Here is a 25991-nt window from a genome sequence, read left to right as displayed (position 1 = left end):
TTTTTTACTGTAATACATTTTTTTGAAAACATATTTGATTTTTTTTACATTAAATTTTCCATGTTATATTTTTCATTTCTAAACAACAATACATTTATCAAAATAGTAAGCCGGAATAAGGTACACCATTTTTTTTTAAATATTAATTCAGTATTGTTACATGTAAAACTTGACATAGAAAGGTAAGCCAATAGTCATAATAATATCTGTGTACCTATAAGTAAAATTTACATACTATTGAATATTATTTTTATATAGGCATATTTCTTAGTGAATAACATAGGTACGCACACATTGATGCTATAAAATTAAGACAAAATATAACTCTACATAAAAATTACACTTTTTTTTATCACACAAAAAGTAAGCATTAAAAATTGGAATACAAATAAAACACTAAAACTACACAAGATGCATTGGATTAAATTTTAAAAAACAATAATAAGTACTTATTAGGTACTTTTTTTTTCATATTCGTAGTGTACTCGTCAATACACTACGGTTTATTCGTCCTTTTAAGGGTCACTGTATTTTCATTAGTCATTATCATTAGGTACCTGTCATTTATCATTTGCATTATACATTATTAATTAGGCACTTGCAAGTTTTTTTTTCAATTATTTAAGTACATACATAGTACATTTATTTCAGTAAGTATGACGTCATTCCTTATTATTTATTTATTTATATCTTTCACAAACATCAAGACTCAGTATTTATATAAGATCAAGGTAAGACCAAGGGTACGCAACGCTTTTACACACGTGGTCGGCCGACCTTACAATATTTTTTTTTTATTTGCTCAGGGTACAAGGATTTTTTTTTAAGCGCGCACACATACTATATATTTCTCATACAGGCAGTTCTTTTAACACTTCCTTACACAATAACCTTCCATGTGTCCAAGGAGTCTTCACGATTGGTACTCGACCGAATCATGATCAGATCTCCAAGGATTCCCTACCTGTCTTGTACCCTGGCGTACCCTTGCTAATCGCTGCCTCTTGGGCCAACGATTTGCGATAGTCACATAATTATATTTGTTATCAATTAATTACTTTCACTCATCTTTCACAAAATAAAACAACACTCAAAAATGCAATCACTAATCTCACACTCCATGAAAACTTTAACATGTAGGAAATCCGGCAACCCTCAGTTGATCAGGCCAAGAGTCCTTCGAAAAACTTACGTGTTTAAATTTTCCCATAAATAAATTCTGTCTACAATCATTTCACTTCTTTCACATTCATTGCCTCACTGAACTTTTCCACAAGCATTCGATGACCAATCATTTTACGAAACAAACATTCCTTTAAATCATACTATAAAACTTTACAAAAACAAACCTTACCTTCAAAACTATTATCATTTACAATAAATTTAAAAAGTCATATCCGTTATTACAATACTTCGTCAATCCTTTGTTTATTAAATAAGTCAGATCCATGAATTAATTAGAAAGTCTCGTCCGACACAATTTTACTTCGTCATAATTAAAAATAAAACATAATATCTAATAAAAAGTAACGTTACAACTCTAGAAATCTAATTAGTTACATTAAACACACATATATGGCTAAAATTCGGTAATTTTTGATGTAATTTTAATGTTTTAAAGTAAAAATCGTAATAAGTATTTAAAGTGTTAACAGTTATTGAAATTTAATTTCATCATTATAATATTCAACTGATCTAATGAGTGCACGAACTGTGAAATTGGAGATGAAATAGCAGACGACACATGCCAATCCCTATAAGGAGTACACGCGCCGCCGTCATGTGCCATATTTGCTAGGTATAAAAGTATGCTGAGTAACTATTATATGAAATGTAGTACTTAATATAAAATTATCAAATGTATGTTAGAAAATAATAAGAAATGAATAAAAGACATCCGCGTTTTTATGCAATAAAATTAACAGGTGTAGTAATAATATTTCTTTTTCTCGTAACAGATTAAAGGCCAACTTTTTAACCTTATAGGTTTTTTTTTTTCATCAAACGGCATTTATAACATTATATAAGTAAATTAACTTAATAAATTAAACGAAAAATAAAGGAAACTACTTCACTAAGAACGAAAAAAAAAAAAGTTTGTATAATAATTCGTGTACACTTTTGCAAACCTCACATTTCACTTTTGTTTTATCACAACCACAACCTTCACTTTCTTCTGCTGCTATCCTTGGACCTCCAGACGCCATGCTCGACCAAGGACACCAACAACTCCCTGCTGCTCCATATTCGTAAAAACTTTGCTCTCGGCAGTTGGTATTTAAATTTTAATTCAAGATGAAAATGATGAAGTTTAGTCCATTTTAAAATCACTTTTTAATTACGTTTCGAGTGTCCGTTGTTGTAAAATTTATGACCTTCACTGTTACTTCACGTTCCAAGTCCTGACAAAACTGTTCGTTTGTTATTTTTTTGGCTCCACACAGTGTCACTTACGCGCAAATTTATTAATGTCCGAAATGTTTTACTTATATTTATTTCACTTCACAACCTTGACTGGCAAGCGCAGCGCGCTGCCAGTGCAGCACAAGGCCGCACTGGCAGGATCGCCATGTAAAGGAGGAGCGTTAATGGAAACAACTTGTTGGTTGAATGTATGATATATTACTGAAATATGAACCTTAAGCTACGGAATATATAGAGAGATTACGTGAAGGTGTGTGTAACGTACAGTGCACACTACAATGTGCAGAGATAGAATCAGAATGGTTTATTTTCATAGTTACTTATATTGGTTACAAGTTCGCCTTACTGTAAATAAATTAGTAATAGCTCAATGAAATAAATCTTGTAGGGGAGCTAACTTCTCTGTCACTGACTGTACAATTTATATCATAGCCATCTAAAAATAAGGGACGTCAGGAACTAAGGAATGTAAAGTTTTCCTAAAGGCAGTTATTAAATATAAAATACGACAAAACGTACGGTACGTGTCGGAGCCATTCATAATAACCACCCATAACTTCGCACATCACAAAAAACCTTTAGAACAAACATATAAGGTTTATATTTCTGATTTCACGGTGATAAGATTCTTGGAACTATATTTTAATATTTCTTTGCGACATCCGATCTTAATGCGCAAGTTATGCATGCATAAGATTGTGTGGTGCTGGTGATGTCATTTTTAAGTCCGTTGTCTCTGGTTTTATGACTTGTTGTTCTATGTTTATGGACACCTTACCAACCATAAACATAGACTGACTATAGGGACAATATATGGTGGTTAGGTTGCAGAGATTGAGAAACAAATTGACGTCAGTTGAATTAATGCAACGATAGTAAAGGCACATCTCGGAAACTGGCGATCAAATATATGAAAGAGGCGCATTCCTGGCACACATTCTAAGCTCGTGTAGGTGAACGCGTACCATGCTTGTATGAGTGAGATATGACAGGTTGACTGTTCGCGTTTTTGACATGCGGTAACTGTGAGGTAACCGAGAGGGGGTGTGCGGCGCTTTCAGCGGGGAGTGGGAGTGGCCATACTGTACGGTAGTACTCTTTATTATACTGTGGTAAAGGCTTCAACAGCATTGCAATAAAATGCATGCGATTTTAGAAAGACAAGTGACAACCATGCAATACTTATATAGACAATTTTGGCAAAACAAATGGTGACGCTGTTTTATCATAGGTCTTCCTAATTTGTATGACCACCTGATATGTCCATTATCAGATCAGATTGATGGCACCTACCAAAGTATTTTACTTCCTTAATCTTCACTTAAGTGCAAGTGAATATGAAATAGGTTTCTAATTTATCATACTAGATTACAAACATTTCAAGACAGTAATTTAAATAAAAGCTTGTAATAAAAACACAGATTAGTATTAGCTAACTTGAACATACGCAATTAATATTTTAAATCAATGACTATTAAAACCTACATTCATCTCCAAACTGGTTTCGATGAGTCTCTCAGAGCCTCTACGATGTGTGTTTTGAATTTAGAACACGTTACTCGATAACGTCACGCAAAATTACATTCGTTGTATGGAGAAATTGGAGAACCAAACATCATCAGTCATCACCCCAAACGGTTACTTCCTAGTACCAAAGAAGATCGAGTAAATAAAGAATCACCACCAAGAATCACCACTCCACTTTTTTGGCTTATTGTTATTAATTTTGAATATCATTTTTTTGCCATAATGAAAAAAGCCGTTTTTGGGAATATTTGATGGGCTCTAGTGTCTTTAAAAAACAAAATATCAAAAAAGTCAATCGGTCCGACACAGATAAAAATAATAATAATCTGTGTTGAAAAAATCATTGCTCTAGCTTCAAAACCCGCGAAGGAAATAGATGAGAGTGTTTGTATAGAAAATAAACCCCTCCTGTTGCGTCTTAAACTTTATCTGTCTATACGGAGATACACGTACTGCTTACGAGAACTATTAAAAATGATATGTTTACGCTATCAAATAACATATTCCTTAACGTCAGAAACTCGTGGTAGATGCTTGGTACACCCATTAACTTGAGACTTGAGGTATACAAAAATAGATGTTTTGGCGATTGGAAGTTTTTTGCGTTCGACACTAACCTCAGTATGACCTTGTCGCTTGTTTACAATTTTTATTTAAACTTGGAATGTTTTGTTTTACCGCCTCTCCAAACGTCACCGATAATTGCATGCGATTTGCAATACATTGCGGCGTGATTGATTGTATAGTGTGGCCTTACGGCAATTAACTCAAATCACATGCCATTTGTTGCAAGGTCTGTAATAGTTATTTGTTATACAAGGGGGCAAAGTTGTATTTTAACGCCGAGTGTGGAATTGAAAAACGAGCAAGAGAAAGGATTCTATAGTTGAACCACGAGCGAAGCGAGTGGTTCGGGAATAGAATCCTGAACTTGCGAGTTTTTTAACACACGAGAAGTAAAATACATTTGCACCCGAGTGTAACACAAAACTTTTCCCCTCACTATAGCGAGGAAACTACAACGCAAAAAAATGCGTTTATCACTGCTTCCAGTAGTTCCACAGGTGGTAAATCATCTTAATTACTAGATTCACCTACTTTTATCAATTTTAAAGCAGTTAATTTGACTTTATTCAAGGTCAAATTATTTTACTCACTAGTGGATAAAATGCGTTTTTACCCGCTGGTATTAAAGGACAAAACACGTGTTTCCGAGCTAGTGAGGGGAAAAAGCCTTTATTGTGTTTTGGTAATATAATATCTACCTACTCATATGTTTAACTGTGTACGGTCGCCTCGCCATAAGATCAGATACTTATATTAAATTAGCAGATATAGATAATAATTATATAAGTACATCTATCAGCAAATACTACTGAACAAATGAAGACAAGAGTTGTGGATTGTATGATTTGTATTTGATTATACATTGTGTCTCTTCTCTTTCCGAACAGAGTCAAACAAGACGTTAAGTGAATGTTCAGATGTTTTTGACCGTCGCGGTCGCAATTTAACGTCGACACTAATAAACCGATTTTGATAAAAGAGGTTTCAATTTGTGCCTCTTTGTGGCTAGATTGGTTAACAGTTAACAACGTTGAAAATAAAATAAAAAACGTCTGCTCGTAGGTTGGCAACGGTTTTCAAAGCGTCGATAAACAGCTAGAATCTATTCATTCACGATTTGATGACGGAATTAAAAAAAATAAAGGTTAAAATGGCGGATCCGTCGACTTTAAGGCATTTTGTACTTCCTCATTCGTTTGACAGCCTTGACTTGGTAAACGCAAAAACGCCTCAATGGGACAGAAAAAAAATAAAACTGTAACTGCTATTGTAACGAGAATCACCATGTTTTTGTCCATAACTTTATTATGGATAGTTGGCGACGTTCGTCTGATCATTTAATGCTATTATATTTTTTATTACATCTTTTTTAACTTTTTTAGTTCATAAAAACGCATATTGTGAGGCAAGATTAAGTTCACGTTTGGCAATTGACAATATTGGCACCCATGGCTTCCGGTTGAAAAACAACGAATTTGTCAAAATGTTGATATTGATATCTGTGACATCCTAACTATAATAATATTATGATTCCTAATAAATTCGTTTTCAAAATATAACGCGATAAAACAAAATGCAATTAGATTATAATAGTTAAATACACAAAAAGTCAGCTTTTAACTAAAAACTGTCATATTTTTGACATAACTTGCATACAGCTTTGCAAAAAGAGTAGAAATGGACCTAATTTTTTTTTATCATGGCAACACTTACCTTTTTTCATAGAAAAGTGAAAAAATCTGGCAAAATACTTGCCACATGCAAAGCGGTTCACATACACGGTGGCCCCTATTATTTTCTACTTTTTTCTGCCAGGCTGTAAATATGGCAATAAATTTATATGTATTTTTAATTTCAATTTATTAAAATACCATCCACTCTTTCATGCCGTATTGTACTCGTAAAAATGGCAGCCGACCACAGACTAAACATTAAACAATTAAGAGGATACGGTAGCGAAAATGCTAAAATGGAAAGGGACCCCTTTCAACTTGGGAATTTTAGTTAAATATACAAGTGTTATTAACTAGATTTATCGAAAATAAAATTGTCCATTAAGAACAACTTAGTCAAAAGATATTTCAAAAAAATCTTTAAAATCGAGGTCTTTCCTCCTTCAAAACTTAATCAATCGGAACGAAATTTGAGAATCTGAATAACAATGAAATAATCTATGTCGGACCGTTTAGCTTTTTTGGTTAATTGTTACCAATCTTGAGTATCACACCTTTTTTTGCGCCACAATGAAAAAGGCCGTTTTTGGAAATTTTTGATTGGCTCTAGAGTCTTTAAAAAGCAGAATATCAAAAAAATCAAAACGGTCCGACACAGATAAAAATAATAACAATCTGTGTTGAAAAAATCATTGCTCTATCTTCAAAAACCAGGGAGGAAATAGTAGAGAGCGTTTGTATGGAGAATTGACCCCTACCGTATCGTCTTAAAACACGACGCACGTATGCAACGTGCGTAGAATTCCTTTTAAGGCGTCTACTCTGTGGGCCCGGGTCAAGGTGCGATGTGCCAACTGACAACTTGATTGAGATTTATATCGTCATGTTGGTACTTGAGGTACTCGCAAAGTAGGTGTCTGGGGATTTTAGCTTAGCACCTACTTGTTACATGTTAGTTTTTCTTTTAATTTTGAACTTTGAGCTTGTAACATTGTTATGATGTGTTTGTTATTCTTAACTTGTTAGGTACATAAATCTCGGAGCCTGATAATAACAAGGTATTGTTAAAGCTTTAAATTGGCGTCATCATTATCAATAAGTAACTCGAGATGAGCAGAATAAGTGCATGATTTAAAATTTTCTAATACTGTTGATCTTCCTGACTGTACATTGGTCACATAAAAAACTATATTTTTAAATTCCTCGCAAAGCATATTAAACCGGGCCTCAGTTTATCAGATAAGACATAAGACGTAAACAGTGTATATATACACTGTACACAGCCTTGTTCAAACAAGCCTTATCTTATTGTGAAACATTGTAAATAACTGAGGGTAGGACAAGAAGGAAATTTAGGTGAGGTTTTTGCATTTGAGTCAGAGGAAATTCTAGTTAGGTCAAACCAATTTTTTTTTAATTTATTAAAGTTTTAGAAAAGCGTTCGCTTTTAAACGCTACGGGCTCTACAGACCTTGATACAATTTCTATGCGGTTTTGGGACATAGTTGTCCTTTAACAGTTCATGCCAATTTGCCAATATTGTATGTATGTATGTAAACACTTTATTGTACATAAGAATATAATATTATGTTTAGTGAGCCAGTCACAACTTCACAAGTGAAGTGAGTGATTCGTAAAGTGTAATTTTAATTACGATACAAGTGCGGAATAAAGGAAGTTCCGTGTATCGTATAGTAGGTATGAATTTTCTGAGATGAACGTTTCGCTTTTGCCGTAATCTGTTAAACAAAGGCCTTTGTTTCTATTATTCACGGCGGCTAGCTCCCGTTTCCACAGCACGTGCTAAAGTCTCAGTGTAGTTAAAAAGCAACTATCATACCTTATTACTATCATGATAGTTGCTTTTTAACTACACTGAGACTATAGCACGTGCCGTTTAAACGGGAGCTAGCCACCGTGAATAATAGACACAAAGGCCTTTGTTTAACAGATTACGGCTAAAGCGAAAAGTTCATCTCAGAAAATTCATACTATTCAACGTTTTTCAGTACAGATGGCCCTCTGAAGTTTCGACTTCGACCTGTTAAAAAAAAATGACCCTACTGAAAAACGTCGTACGATACACGTGCGGTGGTCTTTTCCGCACTTGTAATCGTAATGTACTGTCCCAAGTGAAATACACAGTTTTTCACCACACCAACCTGACAAAAATATGACTATAAAATTACCTATAAAATTCAAAACACGACAAATTATTATTACCTCACTAGCTCGGAAACATGTGTTTTGTCCTTTAATACCAGCGGGTAAAAACGCATTTTATCCACTAGTGGGTAAAGTAATTTGACCTTGAATAAAGTCAAATTAACTGCTTTAAAATTGATAAAAGTAGGTGAATCTAGTAATAAAGATGATTTACCACCTGTGGAACTACTGATGGAAGCAGTGATAAACGCATTTTTTGCGTTGTAGTTTCCTCGCTATAGTGAGGGGAAAAGTTTTGTGTTACACTCGGGTTCAAATGTATTTTACTTCTCGTGTGTTAAAAAACTCGCAAGTTCAGGATTCTATTCTCGAATATAGAAATTCAACTATAGAACCCTTTTACTTGCTCGATTTTCAATTCCACACTCGGCGTTAAAATACAACTTTGCCCCCTTGTAACAAATAACTATTACTTATACGGGATAATAAATGAAATGAGCAGCATTCTTGAATGCTGTCTGTACACAATAATAATTAAATCAAGAATCAGCGCAGATCTGTTTGTGTGTCATGACCAACTGGGCCAGTGAGAAAGCAATGATCTGACACGCGATCAATAATGCTAACTATACTCTGTCAAACAAGTCTGTCAGTAAATAAGAACAAAGAAAACTATATGCATCCTTTTCTTTAGGGTGCTAGAGAAAAGGATACCTAGTTTTCTTTGTTCTTATTTACTGACAGACTTGTTTGACAGAGTATAGCAATGACCATAGAGGAATAAATAAGGGAAGAGTTGTAATTCTATACATCAGTAAATGCGGGTTATTTGTATAGGCATAGTTAACTGACATCTAGCGACAATCACGCGTCAACTAGCGTAAATTATCAGTACTGCTACTTGTCAATAGATGTCGCGACGAACGAAAAGTCTAATTGCTCACCAATTTTTAGCTAATATTACAATAGTATTAATCAGTATTCTATTTTCAATTCCTTCTGCTTCTAATATAAGTTGTAAACTGTTCTAATATTGATTTTTTGGCAGACGAGATACAGTTGCCACCTAGTATCGAGTAGTGGTACTGATAATACACGCTATTTGACGCGTGATTGTCGCTAGATGTCACTTAACTATGCCTATACAAATAACCCGCATTTACTGAGTTACAACTCTTCCCTTGCTTCTTCCTCTATCTATGCGATGACGGACAGTGTGTAAATGCTCTTAATCTGTGGAGCGAGGCAAAGACATATATAACTCCGTATAGACAGATAAAGTCTAAGAAAAAAACGTACCTCAGTACCATACAGAAAAAGGTACGGTGGCCTAGATGGCATTACAACTTTGGGGTTCGCTCAGCTAGATGGCGCTAATATTAATATTTGACATTTTAAAACATACCAAGCTAAGAATATGGGCCAAATTGTCAAAACTGAGGTTCAAAAGTTTTAAGCCTGTGTCAAGAGATGGCAGTCTATGCACTGTGATTACACATTTTTCTTCGACAGTACCTCTCTATAATACTGGATCCTCTTTGAGCGAGGTAAAGATGCGATTCCACCATGTGGATGTGTAGCAAGTAGCAAGTGGCGGATTGATAGGAAACAATAAAATGATCGTCCTTTATGAAATCACGTGAGTTGGTTCATAACAAACAAGATTTTAAAAAAGGTGCGACCAAAAGTTACAGCCATTTAAAAAAAACACAGTCGCCTCCACAATCGCGGACATATTTCCCACGATTCATATTGGAATAAAAAACATGTTGTTTTTTTTTTAACCGATAGAATTACAATCCGCTTACGGAAGCGGTGAGCTGCAAATAAAAAAAAAGTTTCTCACATGCCAAATTCAACAATGTAAATATAAAGATTCGGATCCTTTGTGAGCTGATTTTTTTTTATTGCAAATCACAAGCGTATTAACTAAACGAACAAATAGGAGACTGGTTAACAAAATTTTCAGCATTTTTGTATAATAAAATAAAAAAATAAATTGACATTTTATAAAGAACTACTTATCTTAGTGATCCTGAAATTCCTGAATAACACGCAAAACATTTTTTTTGCACCAAACTTTTTTTTTATAGTGTAATTTGTAGTCAGATAAGGTTTTAATATTAAAAGTTTTTATATAAATAATTCAAATAAACTGTAAAACAAGCTAATTACATCTAAAAAAACTCATAATTGTCCACCAACACCATATTTGTTTACATTTTTTGCCATTTCAAACTTTACTTCCGTAAGTAAAATTCCACAACTTTTTTAGAAAAAAAAATAATTAAAAAAATCAAAACAGGTAGTGGCACCCCGCGCATCGCAGGTGCGCGGGCGCGGCCCGCCGGACCGCATTCCGTAGCTGACCCACATCGCGGGTCTGTAGTGCGGTCGGGCAACAACGGGTATTGGTGGTTAGCCGGCCGGAGTTTACAGATGGCGCATTAGTAGGGTTTTTTAAACAAAATTCAGTTGTTTGAGACACATCGCCGGACGGTCGCAGACAGAAAGTGTATAGTGGCCGGCGTTTTATAGATGGCGCTTGTGTAGCAAGGTTTTAACATTACAGCCTGAACAAAAACAGTAGAAATTAAAAAGTGTCGCTTCGTCCCGCTATCTCATACGTGTTGAGTTAAGTTAAAAGGGACGTCACTAGTTTATAACGATGTTGCCACTTTTTAATCTTTGCCACAGCTGGCACTGTTTTTTGCCAGGCTATAGTTAATCTGGCTATTGAGGCCAGGGCCGGATTAAGGGTAGAGCGAGTGGAGCGGCCGCTCTAGGCGCCACATGGTAAGGGGGCGCCAAAATCGAAACTGAAAAATCCATACAAAAAATTATACGTTGCGTGGGCGCGCACATATCACAAAATGGGGAGAGGAGTCGGAAATGAATCCACCTATTGAAAATCTAGATTTGTAATTCAGATTATTAAGTGGAAAGTTGCACCACATTGCCATTTATAAGGTTGCTGATGCTAGGGCGCCGTAAAAGGAGGATTCTAGCCCTTGACGAACCACGTTGTTGTGCGGCGAACGGCAAAGTTACGTAGCTATCAAAATGCAAAAATATGAGTCTACCCGATAGTCCAAAGCGGAGTTCCTCATAATGCCAAAGGCGCAAAACGTCTCAGAGAGGCGCAATTTTGTGAGTCACAGCAGATGGTGAGCGAATTTTAAAGCACTCAGATCACTTAGTGGCAAAATACCGAAATGGGCATCCCGACGGTGACGATCGAGTCCGCAGTCAATCTCTTAATTAACTCTTAGTACTATAAAAATAATAGTGATGGCGAAATATAAGGCCTAAAAGTCGGGAACATAGGCGCCCTGTGAAGTCAAAATACCCCAAAATATGTCAAAGACCGCAGCTCTGCAGACGATAAAAGCTTGAAAGTTCGCGGATTCCCCGCTGGCGGGGAATAATTAATTGAGTCAATAGGAATAAAAATCGCGCTCGCTTCGCTCGCGCTTACTATTTATAATTATCTTCTCTTTTAGTTAGAACAAATTCCGAATCTGCTTTCCTGACTTGGCCACTATAGTGTTCAATTTTGCTTGTTATTTCACACGTAACTATACTAGGGTGCGACTACAAAAGTTCAACCATTTGTCCCTTTCGCACTCTGTATGGTGAAATCCATAAATTCTGTATTGCGTTAATCTTCAAATTACGGCAATACTATGAAAAAAAATTTCGCGCTCGCTACGCTCGCGATTTATTTTCCTACGTAGTGGAATTTCTTCCCAAGGGCGCCGAAACTCAAACTCGCTCTACCCTGATCGAGTGCACGGGCCGGCGCTGATTGAGGCGGTATTGAGTTATCAAAATTGCATTTTGCCATATTTTTTCCTAATAACAATTCAAAAAGTTACTTTCAGTTAACAGTAGCATATATTAGTCACAAATCTGATTTCCATGCAATTAAGCATACGGATCCGAAACGTGTCCTAAGTGTCTAATAATTAATTTTATCATCAAACCAGATCAAGTGATCATATTCAAACATTCAAGTTCGCATGACTCACGGATTGTCAAGTTAGCTGTTTAAATATTAAATTCCAACGTAATTTGATACGCATACGGTTGTAATAAACAAAATTGTACGTATTTACGTTTTAGTTTTTACCGTAGAAGTGTACTGGAGGGAATCAAAGAAGAAATTGTAACTATTTATTAATTTAACTAGCTTTTGCCCGCGGCTTAGCTCGCGTTAAATACGAAAATTGCGGAATGGTCCATAGAAATCCCCCCCCCCCCTTTAGGGAAGTAGGGGATTAGAAAGAGACAAAAAGTAGCCTATGTCACTTTACTCTCTCTCCTACCCTTCATAGTTGAAACCCCACTTAGAAAAATTCCCCATTTATAATATTAAGTACGGATTATTTATTAAATCAATAATAATTATTTGAAACACAAGGTGGTTTCTTTGGCAAACCATTAAAAATGTTGTAAAACACACATAACGCAAAATCAAAACATTTAAAAAACGTATGCTATGTTAGTAAACTTGTAAAATGTTTTGCGGCTTTCCATGAAGTGTACCGTGTTTAACTGAAAGTTGTTTTATTTTAAATTTATCTCTGTATTCTACTAAAAACCACAACACAACGCAACTTTTAGCCATCCGAGTAGAACTAAGTATACCAATCTAACACAGCCGCACTATAATCCCGAGTACCTGCCTCGTATCTGTGACGTCAGCACTCGTCCTTCAGATTCCAGGGATTTTTCCCCTTCCCAAACATATTACCCTTTTGTTTTTTTATTATTCTTTATTCTGGCAACATTATTCATGCGCTTTTGAATTTGGAATTCGAACTGCGCCGAATTTGATTTATGCAGCTTTTTGTTTTTTAATTTTGACGTTTTGATCGACAGCCTGTAAACTGCCAGTCTGCCAATAAATTGTTGAGTTTTGTTTTATTTTTGTGCAGTTTTAAGCAAATTATGATCACATTAGCTACTGTGCGTTCGTCTACTTCTTGGTAATCATTCATTCATCGGATTTTCGGGGTGTCAAATTAAATGGCAAGTAGGGAGTTCCTATGTCGGTAAACCCAGTTATCGATAAACTGAATTAAATGTCATACTTATAACTTACATGTATCAGTAATTAACTATGTTTGTTATTTTCTCATTCTGATTAGATACTCTCAGCTTTGTCTGGTCTGCAGTATTAGTATTTTGGAAAAAGGACAAAAGTAGATTAAACATTTTTTTCGCAAGCTGTCGTTTTACAATAATATGATCATTACAAAAAAGATAAAGATATTTTTCTTTAATCTACACAGAATCTATAGATACTTTTTTAAATTATTTCGCCAGTTTTCTTTCCAATCATAACAACTTCTATCCAACAATAACAAATCTTCATATTCTCACCATCTTATCTCATTAAACTCGGCTCAGTCACGTTACGTTATCTTGGTCTAGATTTTTTATCGCACTTTACTTTCACTCTGAGCTAGCTTAGAATCGATATAATATCGACTGAGAATAACCTTGATGCTAAGTTACTGCGTGGAACGAAATTACTACTAATACTTAATAGTCTAGTCTATCTACTATTCTTCACCATACCACTATAACTAAAAGAAACTAAAAAGCCAAAAATAATAAACCTTCGAATTCAGATTTCTTATCGGATTGCAATTATCTAAACATCCAAATTATAAACAAATCAATTATTTTTGTAGTCGGTACCAGACCTGTTCGTCGCCTTGCTATTTCCTGTTTGCCCCATCCAACCATACGCAGGCTGGCCCCGACTCCAAAAATAATTGATTTGTTTATAATTTGGATGTTTAGATAATTGCAATCCGATAAGAAATCTGAATTCGAAGGTTTATTATTTTTGGCTTTTTAGTTTCTCCGTGTTTTGTAACACGCTTTTTTTGAAGGCGGTTTTATTTTTTTGTTAAAAAGTTAATTTATTTGTTCATTTTTAGTGGTTCCTAGTGATATTATATGTATCAGTCCGAATATAAGTACAGTAGTGAAAGAATTGTCCTTTAACTCCTAACCGTTGAGGAGTTGACCTTCCATCATCAGCTCAGCCACATAAAATTATTACCACCAGGCGCAAATACTGGTGTACCTTTGAAAAATACACAAAAAACATTACATGTGCCTATAACATTTGAAGGGTTCCCTCGATTTCTCCAAGATCCCATCATCAGACCCCGACTTGGTGCCAATGGGACCATCTCGGGGTTATACCCGTTCGATCAAAAAAAAATTTTTGAAAATCGGTCCACGATTCTCGGAGATATCGAGTAACATACATACAAAAAAAAAATAAAAAAAATAAAAAAATAAAAATTCAGTCGAATTGAGAACCTCCTCCTTTTTTGAAGTCGGTTAAAAACGTAAACAAATTTAATAATTTGTAAATTTTGGGGTAGTAACAGATGGCCCTGGCATAAGGAGCGGAGCCTTTTGAGGGTATATTTTGTTTACATTTATAAATACCTAAAGATACAGAATATACAAATTATATCCTAGGATTTAAGTAATAGTAAACACACAATAAAACGTATTGATCTGAGTATTTGATATTTGTGGGTCTTTCCTAAATCTACCTACTACCTATTCAATAACGTAGAAGCGGTTTGTTTACACGCAAATAATGCATATTTTACAAGTCTACGCCAATCAAATGCTTTAGTTATTTATATTCTAGTTATACAGAATATTTATGTTAGACTTTAAACTCTTTAAAGAGTTTAGAGTATTGTTTAGTTTTTATGTGCATATGAATCTTTGAAGCGAATTAAAAATGAAATAATAGTTATTTGTTATACAAGGGGGCAAAGTTGTATTTTAACTCCGAGTGTGGAATTGAAAAACGAGCAAGTGAAAGGATTCTATAGTTGAACCACGAGCGAAGCGAGTGGTTCGAGAATAGAATCCAGCACGGGAAGCATGGTCGCGCGATAGACGATAAAATATCAGGCCGTCCCTATCGCACTTACAAATAGTGCGATAGGGACGGCCTGCTATTTTATCGTCTATCGCGCGACCATGCTTCCCGTGCTGAACTTGCGAGTTTTTTAACACACGAGAAGTAGAATACATTTGCACCCGAGTGTAACACAAAACTTTTCCCCTCACTATAGCGAGGAAACTACAACGCAAAAAATGCGTTTTTGACTGCTTCCAGTAGTTCCACAGGTGGTAAATCATCTTTATTACTAGATTCACCTACTTTTATCAATTTTAAAGCAGTTAATTTGACTTTATTCAAGGTCAAATTACTTTACCCACTAGTGGATAAAATGCGTTTTTACCCGCTGGTATTAAAGGACAAAACACGTGTTTCCGAGCTAGTGAGGGGAAAATTATATTATATTATAGTACCTACGTTTAGTAGTAGTAGTACATGACATTTAAATACACAAAAATATTTTTCGTAATATTATGGCCGTTTGCAGAAAGTATTTGAATAAGTTTGTAATTTATGTTTACCAGCGAAGTGGCATGAATAATTCTAATTTAAAATTAATCAGATTATCTCTGGTTTTGACCTTTAGCACGTCCGTTTATGGTTTTCAATCAAATCAATTAAGATTTAGCTTGACCTCTAGCTCGTTATGGAGGCCGATTCGGATTTATATTTTGACATCAAAATTATGTCAGTCACCCGTACACATTTTGATGTCAAAATGTGTCTAAATATGTCAGCAGTCCTTTCTCTCCAATACACAAGTACAGGTGAAACGCACGACTGACATAATTTTGATATCAAGATTCAAATGGCATGTGATTCGTGATGGCAATGTGGAATAATATAATTCACAATGATTATAAATGTATTATGTATGCAGATTATCACAGGTACATTATGGGTTTGCTATTATAATTCATTTATTTGATTGGCAAATGATTTTATATGGTGTAATATTAAGTAGACAAACAGGTTCCTAAATTATATTTGAGATTTAGGTATATGTCATCGTGATAGAAAATGCTAGTAGGCATATCACGCTCAGTTTTTTTATCAAGTGTACGGAGCTCATAAAGATATGTATAATACATTCTCACTGTCATGTTACTTGAAAGTTAGCGTGATCAGATTCTATTATTTTTTAGTAATAAATTAATAATCATATTCCATCTAATTAAAATATAGATAAGTGTATGAAATTCCGAGCAAAGAAGGTTTTCGCTCTCTAAAGTGTGTTTAAACTCTTTCTCCGTAACTTCTAATTATTGAAAGTGCTCAAAATGTATTTACGATTTTTAAATTGCTAAACCATACACATTTACCATACACGTATTGACCGATTGACGGAATTTTACATTTCCTTCACCGTTTTTCGTAACTTCGAAAGGTGTTTTACTCTGGTCCGACATAACTGTACAACCAGAATAATAAGTATACATGTCAGATCGTATCTCCAAGGCATAAGGATGAAAATTGTTGACATATTTTTAGATTGTGCGACTGCGACCTAACCGGATCGCCATATGAAATAGGACCTCATACCGTATAAGGTAACTGGCCAATGACAAGTTATTTAAAAAGCATTTTAAGTCTTATTTGGGATGTTTTTTTTTTTTATTTGGGCACGGGCAGGTGAATGGTATTTATAGTTATATTCTAGTTTTTTGGACTTATATACCGTTACAATTAGCAATAATAAATAATGAGAGTTAAAATAAATAAAGAGAATAATAATCGGTATTTGTACTTGTTTATTCTAGTTTTTTTGGCCCTGCTGACCGTTAGCATAGGTAGCAGCGAGAAATAATTATTATTACTATGCGCGACCACTTTTATCAGGGTGCAGGCCGGGGTTCAGGCAGACCAAAAAAGAGATGGCGGGATGACTTGAACGCATTCTATCCAAGCTGGCAGAATTACGCACATGACAGGGTTGAGTGGAAGAAGCGAGGGGAGGCCTTTGCCCAGCAGTGGGACACTACAACAGGCTAATAAAAAAAAATGCGCGACCATTTTTATCAAGTATTTAAACTACTGTTAAATTTCTCTTTTGTACTGTTATTGCATGAACTAATAAATCTACCAGAATGTCCACAATATTACGGAATAATGTAATTAACTAAATTTACTCATTGACTAATAAAAACTTATTGGTTTCATGTTTCTAAACTATTATTATTTTGTACTTAGTACAAAGTTTGTTGAACTTGAATAAATAATAAATAAATGAATAAATATTATAGGACATTCTTACACAGATTGACTGAGGCCCACGGTAAGCTCAAGAAGGCTTGTGTTGCGGGTACTCAGAAAACGATATATATAATATGTAAATACTTATATACACAGAAAACATCCATGACTCAGGAACAAATATCTGTGCTCATCACACAAATAAATGCCCTTACCGGGATTCGAACCCGGGACCGCGGCGCAGCAGGCAGGGTCACTACCGACTGCGCCAGACCGGTCGTTAATGAACTTATATTATGTAAATTACTAAATATAGTAAAAATCAAGTGCTTGTTCATATGTATACGCTAATAAAAAATCGCAATGGGGCTGCACGGCATCTAATCCTAATAATTATCATAGGCATCATTTTTTATAAAACTACCGGGGATCGATTTTTGAATTTCGAACGCACGAATTCGCCGTTCGAAAGTCTGTGGGAACGACGTAACGCTATTTTTGAAATAGGACGGCTAGTAAAAACTGGTGTTAATGACCACTCGTTTTCGATTCTGTTAGTAGAATTAAATCGCTAGTAGTGGAGATATTATTGAACGAATTTCACGAAATCGAATGGCCTAGCGAGATACAAAAATCGGCCCCTGCAATCAGCCGGCGTATCATGCTTCTAATTTTATCACTTATCCACGTGGATAAGACGTCTGTCACGCTTTAGCAAGTATGTCAGTGTGAGAGTGACAGATGTCTTATCCACGTGGATAAGTGATAAAATTGGAAGCATGGTAGGCCGGCTGAACTTGCAACTAAGAGAGAAACTAGGCCTAGTGGTAAACAAAATATTACAATTAATGTTATTTTCACAAACTAATTTTAATTCCCAAAATCATGACTTCACTATTACAGTCTGACCAAAAAGGTAAAAATTTAAAAGTGGCAACATTGTAGTCAACCCTCTCAAATCAATTCAATACATATGTGTGAGAAAACGGGACGACACTACGATGTTCCCACTTTTTTAACTTCTACTCTTTTTGGTCAGACTGTACCTTACCTACCAACCTATAAGAAATGTATGTTTTAGAGTCCAAATCTTTTTAATATCAAATATATTTCATCAATTTGAACAGGAACCTCGTATGTTGACACAAAACGGGCGAACGGACATGACAAGTGAAACCACTCATGAAAAGTAAACAGAAAGTGTTAAACATTCACCGCTGACAGTTGACCGAGGAATTTCCTGCCAGTGAGCAGGCCCATTCGAACTGTCTATAGAATGATATTTACATGAAGATCATCATCCTCCTTGCGTTATCCTGGCATTTGCCATTGCTCATGGGAGTCTGAGCAAAATTTTGACAGAAAACCAAACGTATTAATAAAAATTGGAATTTAGCTGGGCATGACTGTAAATCATTGAAATATCATTCTGACATTGGAATTGGCTAGTTAAAATAACATGCTATTCGCGTTTTTTATCGAAACTTGGATTATCTGGCTTCCGTTCTGTTTAATTCCACATTTTTAATTACGTTACGCTACGAGTAAGTGCATGCAATTATGATGTTTGGCATATATTTCACGTTATCAATTTTTTAAGCCTATTAAAATTAGGTACAATAAATAGACATGGTGACAAAGTTACCCGAGTTAATCGAACATATGGTATTCGATTGTTCGTGTCTATCTGTCTGTACCAATAAAATAAATATAAAATATTTTAGAAAATATTACGTTTTGTTTCCCAAAAATGACTGTGGTTTTAATTTTTGCGGCATTTTGTAAAAAAAACTTGTGAAAAGATTTTTCAAAAAACCTTTTGTCAACTAATTTCTCAGCTACTCTATACATTTGTACAATGAGATTGACAGGTTCAAAATCTGTCAAAACTTTTTACACATTCCTAACGGTGGTATCGATTTCATAAACTTGGTAAGCCAGTAGATTCGATGACAATGGACAAAACCGGTTTGTTACTGAAAAAAGTGTTAAAAATGTTAAAATTAAATTCTCAGTATTTTTTCTTTTATTATTTTTGTTTTTGCGCTAAGTAAGTTTAATAAACCTTCATGCCTTTGATATCTTTTATTTAAAAAAAAAAACAATTTTCTTCCATAAATGCGTTAAACAGGTACATATCTAGAAATAATACCCTAAATAAATACGTTTAGTTATCTATACATACATTTACAGTATTTACAGTTTTACACAAGATACTAGTGTATACTTTGTTAGCTCTCCAGATTATCTAGTGTACGATGCTGAGATTTCTACTTTGCTGTACCCACTCTTTATTATCTGTTATTTGCACCTTTCACTCTACTCACACATCTTGTAAGGCCTTATGATTGACGTCTATTTATAATTTTCATGTTTGACGCAGTGCTATAATTTCTACAAAAAGTTGTTGTGTTTCCCGTGTATTTTTTTCTTAAAATTTGACTTCGGTATGGCTCAAAGTTATTTGTCAGATAGAGAGTTCCTATATCGATAAATTAAACTATCGATATTTTTTTCTAATAAGTATTACTGGATGCGATAAGCTTTTTTAAAAACCATTTGTATGGGTTAATTGTGTGTGATATTTTCTAAAAAGTAAAAAAATAAGAAACTTCGAGTGATCACTATTGCCTCCAACCTCCAATATCAGACGGACACTTCTGTTCTGCAATACTACTGACAAAATACTGTTGTAAAACAAAATTACCTAACTCGATATAACCAGCCATTCACTTTTCTTTTTAGGAAAAGCCTATAGCGAGGCGACAACACATTTTTTACTCGTTCAGTTAAATTAGTCTTCTAGGTTTTTTAATTAACCAGTACATGACTATGGATAGCAGTAATTAAATTGGTTATACTCTACCCGATCGTTCGTGACTTGTCCGGATTAATTACCTAACTCATTAAAACCTTAATCTACTTCGAGCTAGAGTTTTAAATTCATTTTGCATGACATATATTTTATTTGAGTCAGAATCTGTATCGCTTAGCTTCAAACTCGGGGTAAATCCATTCTGCTTTAAGGTTGATTATATAAAAAAAAAAGACAGTCAACCTTATAGTAGAATGGATTTACCCAAGTTTGAAGTTAAGCGACACAATTCTGACCTCTGGAACATCTAGTCTGACTTTTATTGTTTGTCCCTGTCTGTTATTTTCGCATTGTTTTTGTTAGAAAGGGATCATATTTAACTGATGAATTTATTTTTATATAGGTAGCTTATTACACGAATTTATAATATGTGTACAAATAAGTCTAAAAATAACAATTCTTCCAATTCTAACAGACCTAACACAATCAATTTAAATATCAGCGTCGCCAAATCAACCGTTACTGCGCAGGAGTTTATTACCAAGTTAGTTTTGGTTGCTTTCCCTAACTAATGGCTGGCAGGCCTCACGCCAGTCATTAGATATACGTGACTAGGGAAAGTGTATACGTGTTGTGAGTACTTTTGGAAAACTATGTTTATTGTTTATTACGTTAACAAACGATTAAGTATATCAACATTTTGATGTGTTAGGTTGTTGAAGAGTTATCTGATAAAGAGCTGTTTTGGTTACATTTATTGCTGCCAGTAAAAAAATCAGTGATGTTATTTTTAGTTGTAGTTTTTGACGTTACAGCTAAATACTTACTTGATAGCAGAAACTGTGATTTTGGGCTTGGGTCATTTTTCGTGATGTTTACGCCATCGAGTAAAGTATTCTAAAACATTTTATGGTAGAACAATACTTTTAAAAAGGAAACATGATATTGTGTATTAAATTCCTATCAATTTAATATTTATTCCTGAGGAGGTCAGGTATTAAAACTTTTGTTAAGATTGAAAAATGAAACATGATAGGCAAGACCAAGAGATACTGATATATCTAGCAGTAGCGGCTGGTACATACAAACCGATTCCCACCGGCTTACCTAAAATTGATTACTAGTAAAGTACCTAATGTTAAGGTTTCTTTTTGCTTTGGTGTTGCCTAGCAGAAATTTTCACCAGCCGCCACTGATATCTAGTATTTATACCTGAGGAAGTAAAGTATTAAATACCTATGTACTTATTATTTGGCAACTTTCAGACGAACGGTATCCTTTATTAATTGGATAAAAACTAGGAAGTTGGTATCAAGCTGTTTCCCTTGTAAGTAGGTAATTAGTAATTACCTATTTTGCAATTACTGGAGTACGTATTTCAATAATTATTATTGGCATAATTTAAAGGTGAAAATAAGAAACCTATATAATCAAAACACTATTGTCTGTTATACATATTTATTATTTTATTTACATTTCTATATTTATTAAGCAACTATCACAGTAGCTCCAAAGAAAAATGTTTTATAAACAGGAAAACTACTCAATTCAATATTGGAATCTATACTAGTTACTTACTTCAAAGAATTGAGTGATACAAAACGTTGCAAAATTGATTGTTTGACAGTCTTAGTGTACAGTGTATTTGCTTATCATAGAACAAACAGAAAATGTGACGTATCTATACAAAATAGGTACAGAATTTTCCACTATTACAACTCACGTTGAGTTAATATGCCGTTCAGGTATGTGAACTATGTAATAGTACGCCAGAGTAGGTCAGTTTACCTGTCTTATCTTAAGAAGGCATAAGTAAGTACTAAGCCAAGCACGCACAGGCAGCCATATTTGAATTTAACATAATGAATAGCCAATGAAATATCGCCTTTTTAAATGATTTGGTTAGATATATAATATATAAGAGATATTTATGTGTTCTTAATTTCTAGTGTAAAAACAGCAAAATACCTTATTACCTATATATGTTGTCAGTCCTTATCATCAGATTTGCGGTGACGAATTCTTGTAACTTTAACAATAAAAATTAAATCATATTTATGTACCTAGAAAGCTGTAATGTGCAGTTAAGTTAAGACTGAAGTCGAGATCAAGGTCAAAGATTTATGCTATGCAACTGTAACTGTCTAAATATTAACTTTGTGGAACATAAAACTTTAGTGATAGTTTACTGATATGATTTTATATTATTACATACATATGTAACACTACTATCTGATGTGATTTAATAATGTTACGTATGTAAGTTCGCTTGTTTTTTATGTGCTCTGCCTGTCCTTTTTTTGGAATACGGGCGTGAGTTTATGTATCTATGTGCAACAATTAAATAAATTGTAACAATGAAATAATTTAATGGCTTATCTATTTTATTTTAGCAATATAAAATTAAATTGGCAAATTATAAACCTACTTGTTTACTCTAATGGAACCATTAACTTGAGAAATACCTGAAAGCTGAGCTTGTGAAGTTGTGACACACCGTAACTATTTACTATCCACTTAACATGTTGAATGCACCTCACCGCTGTATTCAGACATTCTCGGTAAGTTGCAGTCATTTCAACATAAAATAAATATGCACATTTAAATATTTTGCGAGAGTACAGAGATAAGTTTTTTATGTTTGAAGATGAATGATAGGTATTGTTCTACATAAATACATTTTTAATAGTCTTACCTGTCTAACTAAGCTATAGTCGAGCAAAAGAAGCAAAACAAATTTGTCAGTAAAGCCTTTTTGGAGTTACTAAGCACAAGAAAAAGAGAGTTATTATCTACGTAACTTACTATATTACATTCAAAAGTAACAGTAAAACTTTACTATATCTCTGTACAGCACAGTCACACGTTGCAACGTCAATTTGTGGACTATGGCTCACCATAAATATAATTTCTATGATAAAGCGATGTTTATAACGAATCTTCCACACTATCTCACTGACAACTTGCCAAGAGAATCTTGCTAAACTAGGTACTTATACTTAGTAAACCTTAAAAATAACATTTCGACTGATACAAACGTACAAATCAGCAAACTAAAACTACATTGGTGCATTTCCTTTTAACTTCCGTTGTAAAAAACTGTTTTGCACAATACGAAAATGTGTTAAATTTAAATTAGGTACAAGATTTACAAGACTGTAACATATTTTTATTCTTTTATCAAAGAATTAAAGAAATACTTAAGGTATTTGCAAGTCGAAAAAATAATATCACGTTTTTCGCTAGCCCGTGTATGTTATGTTATCTTTTACATTATTTACCTATGTATCTTATAATCTTATTCTATTTTACTATTAGTTTAATTTATCAAGGAAGATTACAATTGACTCATGAACAGGTAAATCATAAAAATATGAATGACGTACTTGTTGATGACAAAGATATTAAGAATGAATATCCGAGGCAGTCTTACAGTCGTGTTAGGAATGACCTCAGATGAAGTAAATCTATCGAAAAGTGCTTATCGACTTAATTACTTCACTAAAAATTGTAAAGGCATGAATACATGAACCTACATATTAAAGCAAAATGTAAAGGCCTTATTACATGAGCCCACAAATAAAAAAATAAAGGTATTTTAATGAGTAAAATTTAAAAGAATCCACGTAAGACATTCGACTCGATGGAGCCGGTTTCCAGTTTAGGAATCGAGCGTTATTTAAATCCATCGACAAAATGACTCGTTCGAATATTTTCCCTGAAGCAAAGGTCATTGCTTTCGAAAAGCCAAGTTCAAGTGTAATCTTTGGTTCGAACATGTGATGCGATAACAAAAAAAAATGGTTGGTACTTTTTCGGTGTCAACTTGAAGTGGATTTTTACGACATCCACTTTTACTCGATCAAGTAGAATTTTTGCCTTAACGTAATTTTAAAACGTGGTATTTTTTTGCCGACTTAAGTGCATATTTTAGTGATTGCACTTTGCTTTCTGAGCATATGAAATACACATGCTACAAGTCTACAAACTATTTTTTTAGTAATTTTATCACTTCATAGTGAATTTTTATTTTCTTCTGCAGTAGGCAAAAACTGCTCTCTCAATCTCATCTGTGTAGTTGTGTACCGAAGAGTTGCCTTAATTTAATCTAAATCTTGTCTACATCTGTGTCAAAATTCAAATTTGGAACGTCTACTTGAACATTTACACTACTCTACTCAAAACTTCTAGCCCAAAGGACTTGGATCCAGGCCATAATTATAAAAAAAAAACTTCTACATGGACCGCAGTAAACTTGTAAAGCAGGTATTTAGGTAGGTATTATACTGGCTGATCTGTGTGTCTGATTTGAATAGAATGTTGTTTTCAACTTCCAAGTACAACTTAGTCGCAAATTCCTTACCTTTGCGCGATTTCCAATACAACTTTCTCAGGTAATATGCCGCAGCAACCAAAAGAAGTGCCCCTATAAAGGCACCTATCGCCGCACCAGCAACGCTACCAGCACCATAGCAGGCCTGCTCTTGACCATAAACACATTTCACAAAAACGAACACCAAAAACAATTTCCCGAGACCCATTTTAAAACACTACACTTTATGGCACATAATATTTTTCCAACGTTCACCAATCACATTCCTTAAAATTAAAAATAAACGAATGCTTTGACGTTTTGATTTTTTTTTATTTTGAAATTCGAACGTCGCGGACGAAGGCGTGCGCCGCGTCGGCCAGCGCGGTGAAGTGTGGTTGGCTGTGGTGGTTGTTTTGGCGCGTGTGTGAGTAGACTCTGATTGTGGGACAGAGAACGTGTATGGAAAACTTGTTTGGACAGCGGAATGGTGTCCGTTCAGGTAGCAGGACTTCGTGAATGTTGTTGGGTATCAATGGGAAGTATTGTTTTTAAACGGTTTTATTTGATTTTTAACGATAAAACTCCCGTGAGACTCAGATATATTTTAAGCGGGTTGTTGTTGATTGTTTTTGTTGTTATTAATTTTGCGTAAGCGGATAACTGAAAACTTATTAGTTACTTTAAAAAAGACTTATACGACTTTATTTCAATTAACCGAATGTAAACTTTAAAGAGACAGACTCAGATAGGGACAATAAGAAACAGAAAAGCGCAACTCAAACCCTGAGACTGACCGAAATAGATAAAGAAAACTCAAAACCAGACTAGACCATGAAATAAAACTATGGAAACGGATTAAATCGCGTACAATGAATTTAAAATACATCCCGACGTTTCGAACTCTTTACAGCGTTCGTGGTCAACGGGTGACTGAGGAAAAATTAAAATGTGCAAAAGCTAAGCTAAGGAGAAGCGATATATACCCAGAATGTTGCGAGAGGCCATTGAGATCAAGAAATATCCAAACTTTAATAGAGAGGATGGCTTTACTTTACCACCGGCTTGGGATCCAGTAGTACATCTGATAATGGAACAAGCACGACGAAGGCTGTGAGGCATTTGTGTTGTATGGTGTTGGACATTTGCAGTTTGTTTCTTTGTCAATTTTGTGTAGATTAATTGGTTAATTATTTTTTAACAGAGTAATGGTAAAATTTTTTTGAATATTGTATAACTAGCTTTATTAATAGTGTGTGAACCTGCCTTAGAAATCTAGATTATTTGTGGTCATGGTTCGTTAATATTTCTTGTAAGTGGGTAGCTTTTGCACATTTTAATTTTTCCTCAGTCACCCGTTGA

General features: G+C 34.4%; 1 protein-coding gene across 1 annotated transcript in view; it reads right to left on the bottom strand.

Moving 5' to 3' along the window:
* Positions 1–25035, bottom strand: part of LOC125236998 — a 71331-nt gene extending 46296 nt beyond the window's left edge. The window contains exon 1 of the mRNA XM_048143910.1: positions 24681–25035. Within this exon, the coding sequence (XP_047999867.1) occupies positions 24681–24858 (178 nt within the window). The 5' untranslated portion in view covers positions 24859–25035. The remainder of the gene's footprint in view (positions 1–24680) is intronic.
* Between the last annotated feature and the right edge of the window lie 956 nt (positions 25036–25991).

The sequence above is a fragment of the Leguminivora glycinivorella genome, chromosome 20 (genome assembly GCF_023078275.1).
Source record: "Leguminivora glycinivorella isolate SPB_JAAS2020 chromosome 20, LegGlyc_1.1, whole genome shotgun sequence".
In the NCBI taxonomy this organism is placed as follows: domain Eukaryota; kingdom Metazoa; phylum Arthropoda; class Insecta; order Lepidoptera; family Tortricidae; genus Leguminivora; species Leguminivora glycinivorella.
The sequence above is the reverse complement of the archived record's forward strand: the minus strand, read 5'-3'. Positions and strand labels throughout refer to the sequence as shown.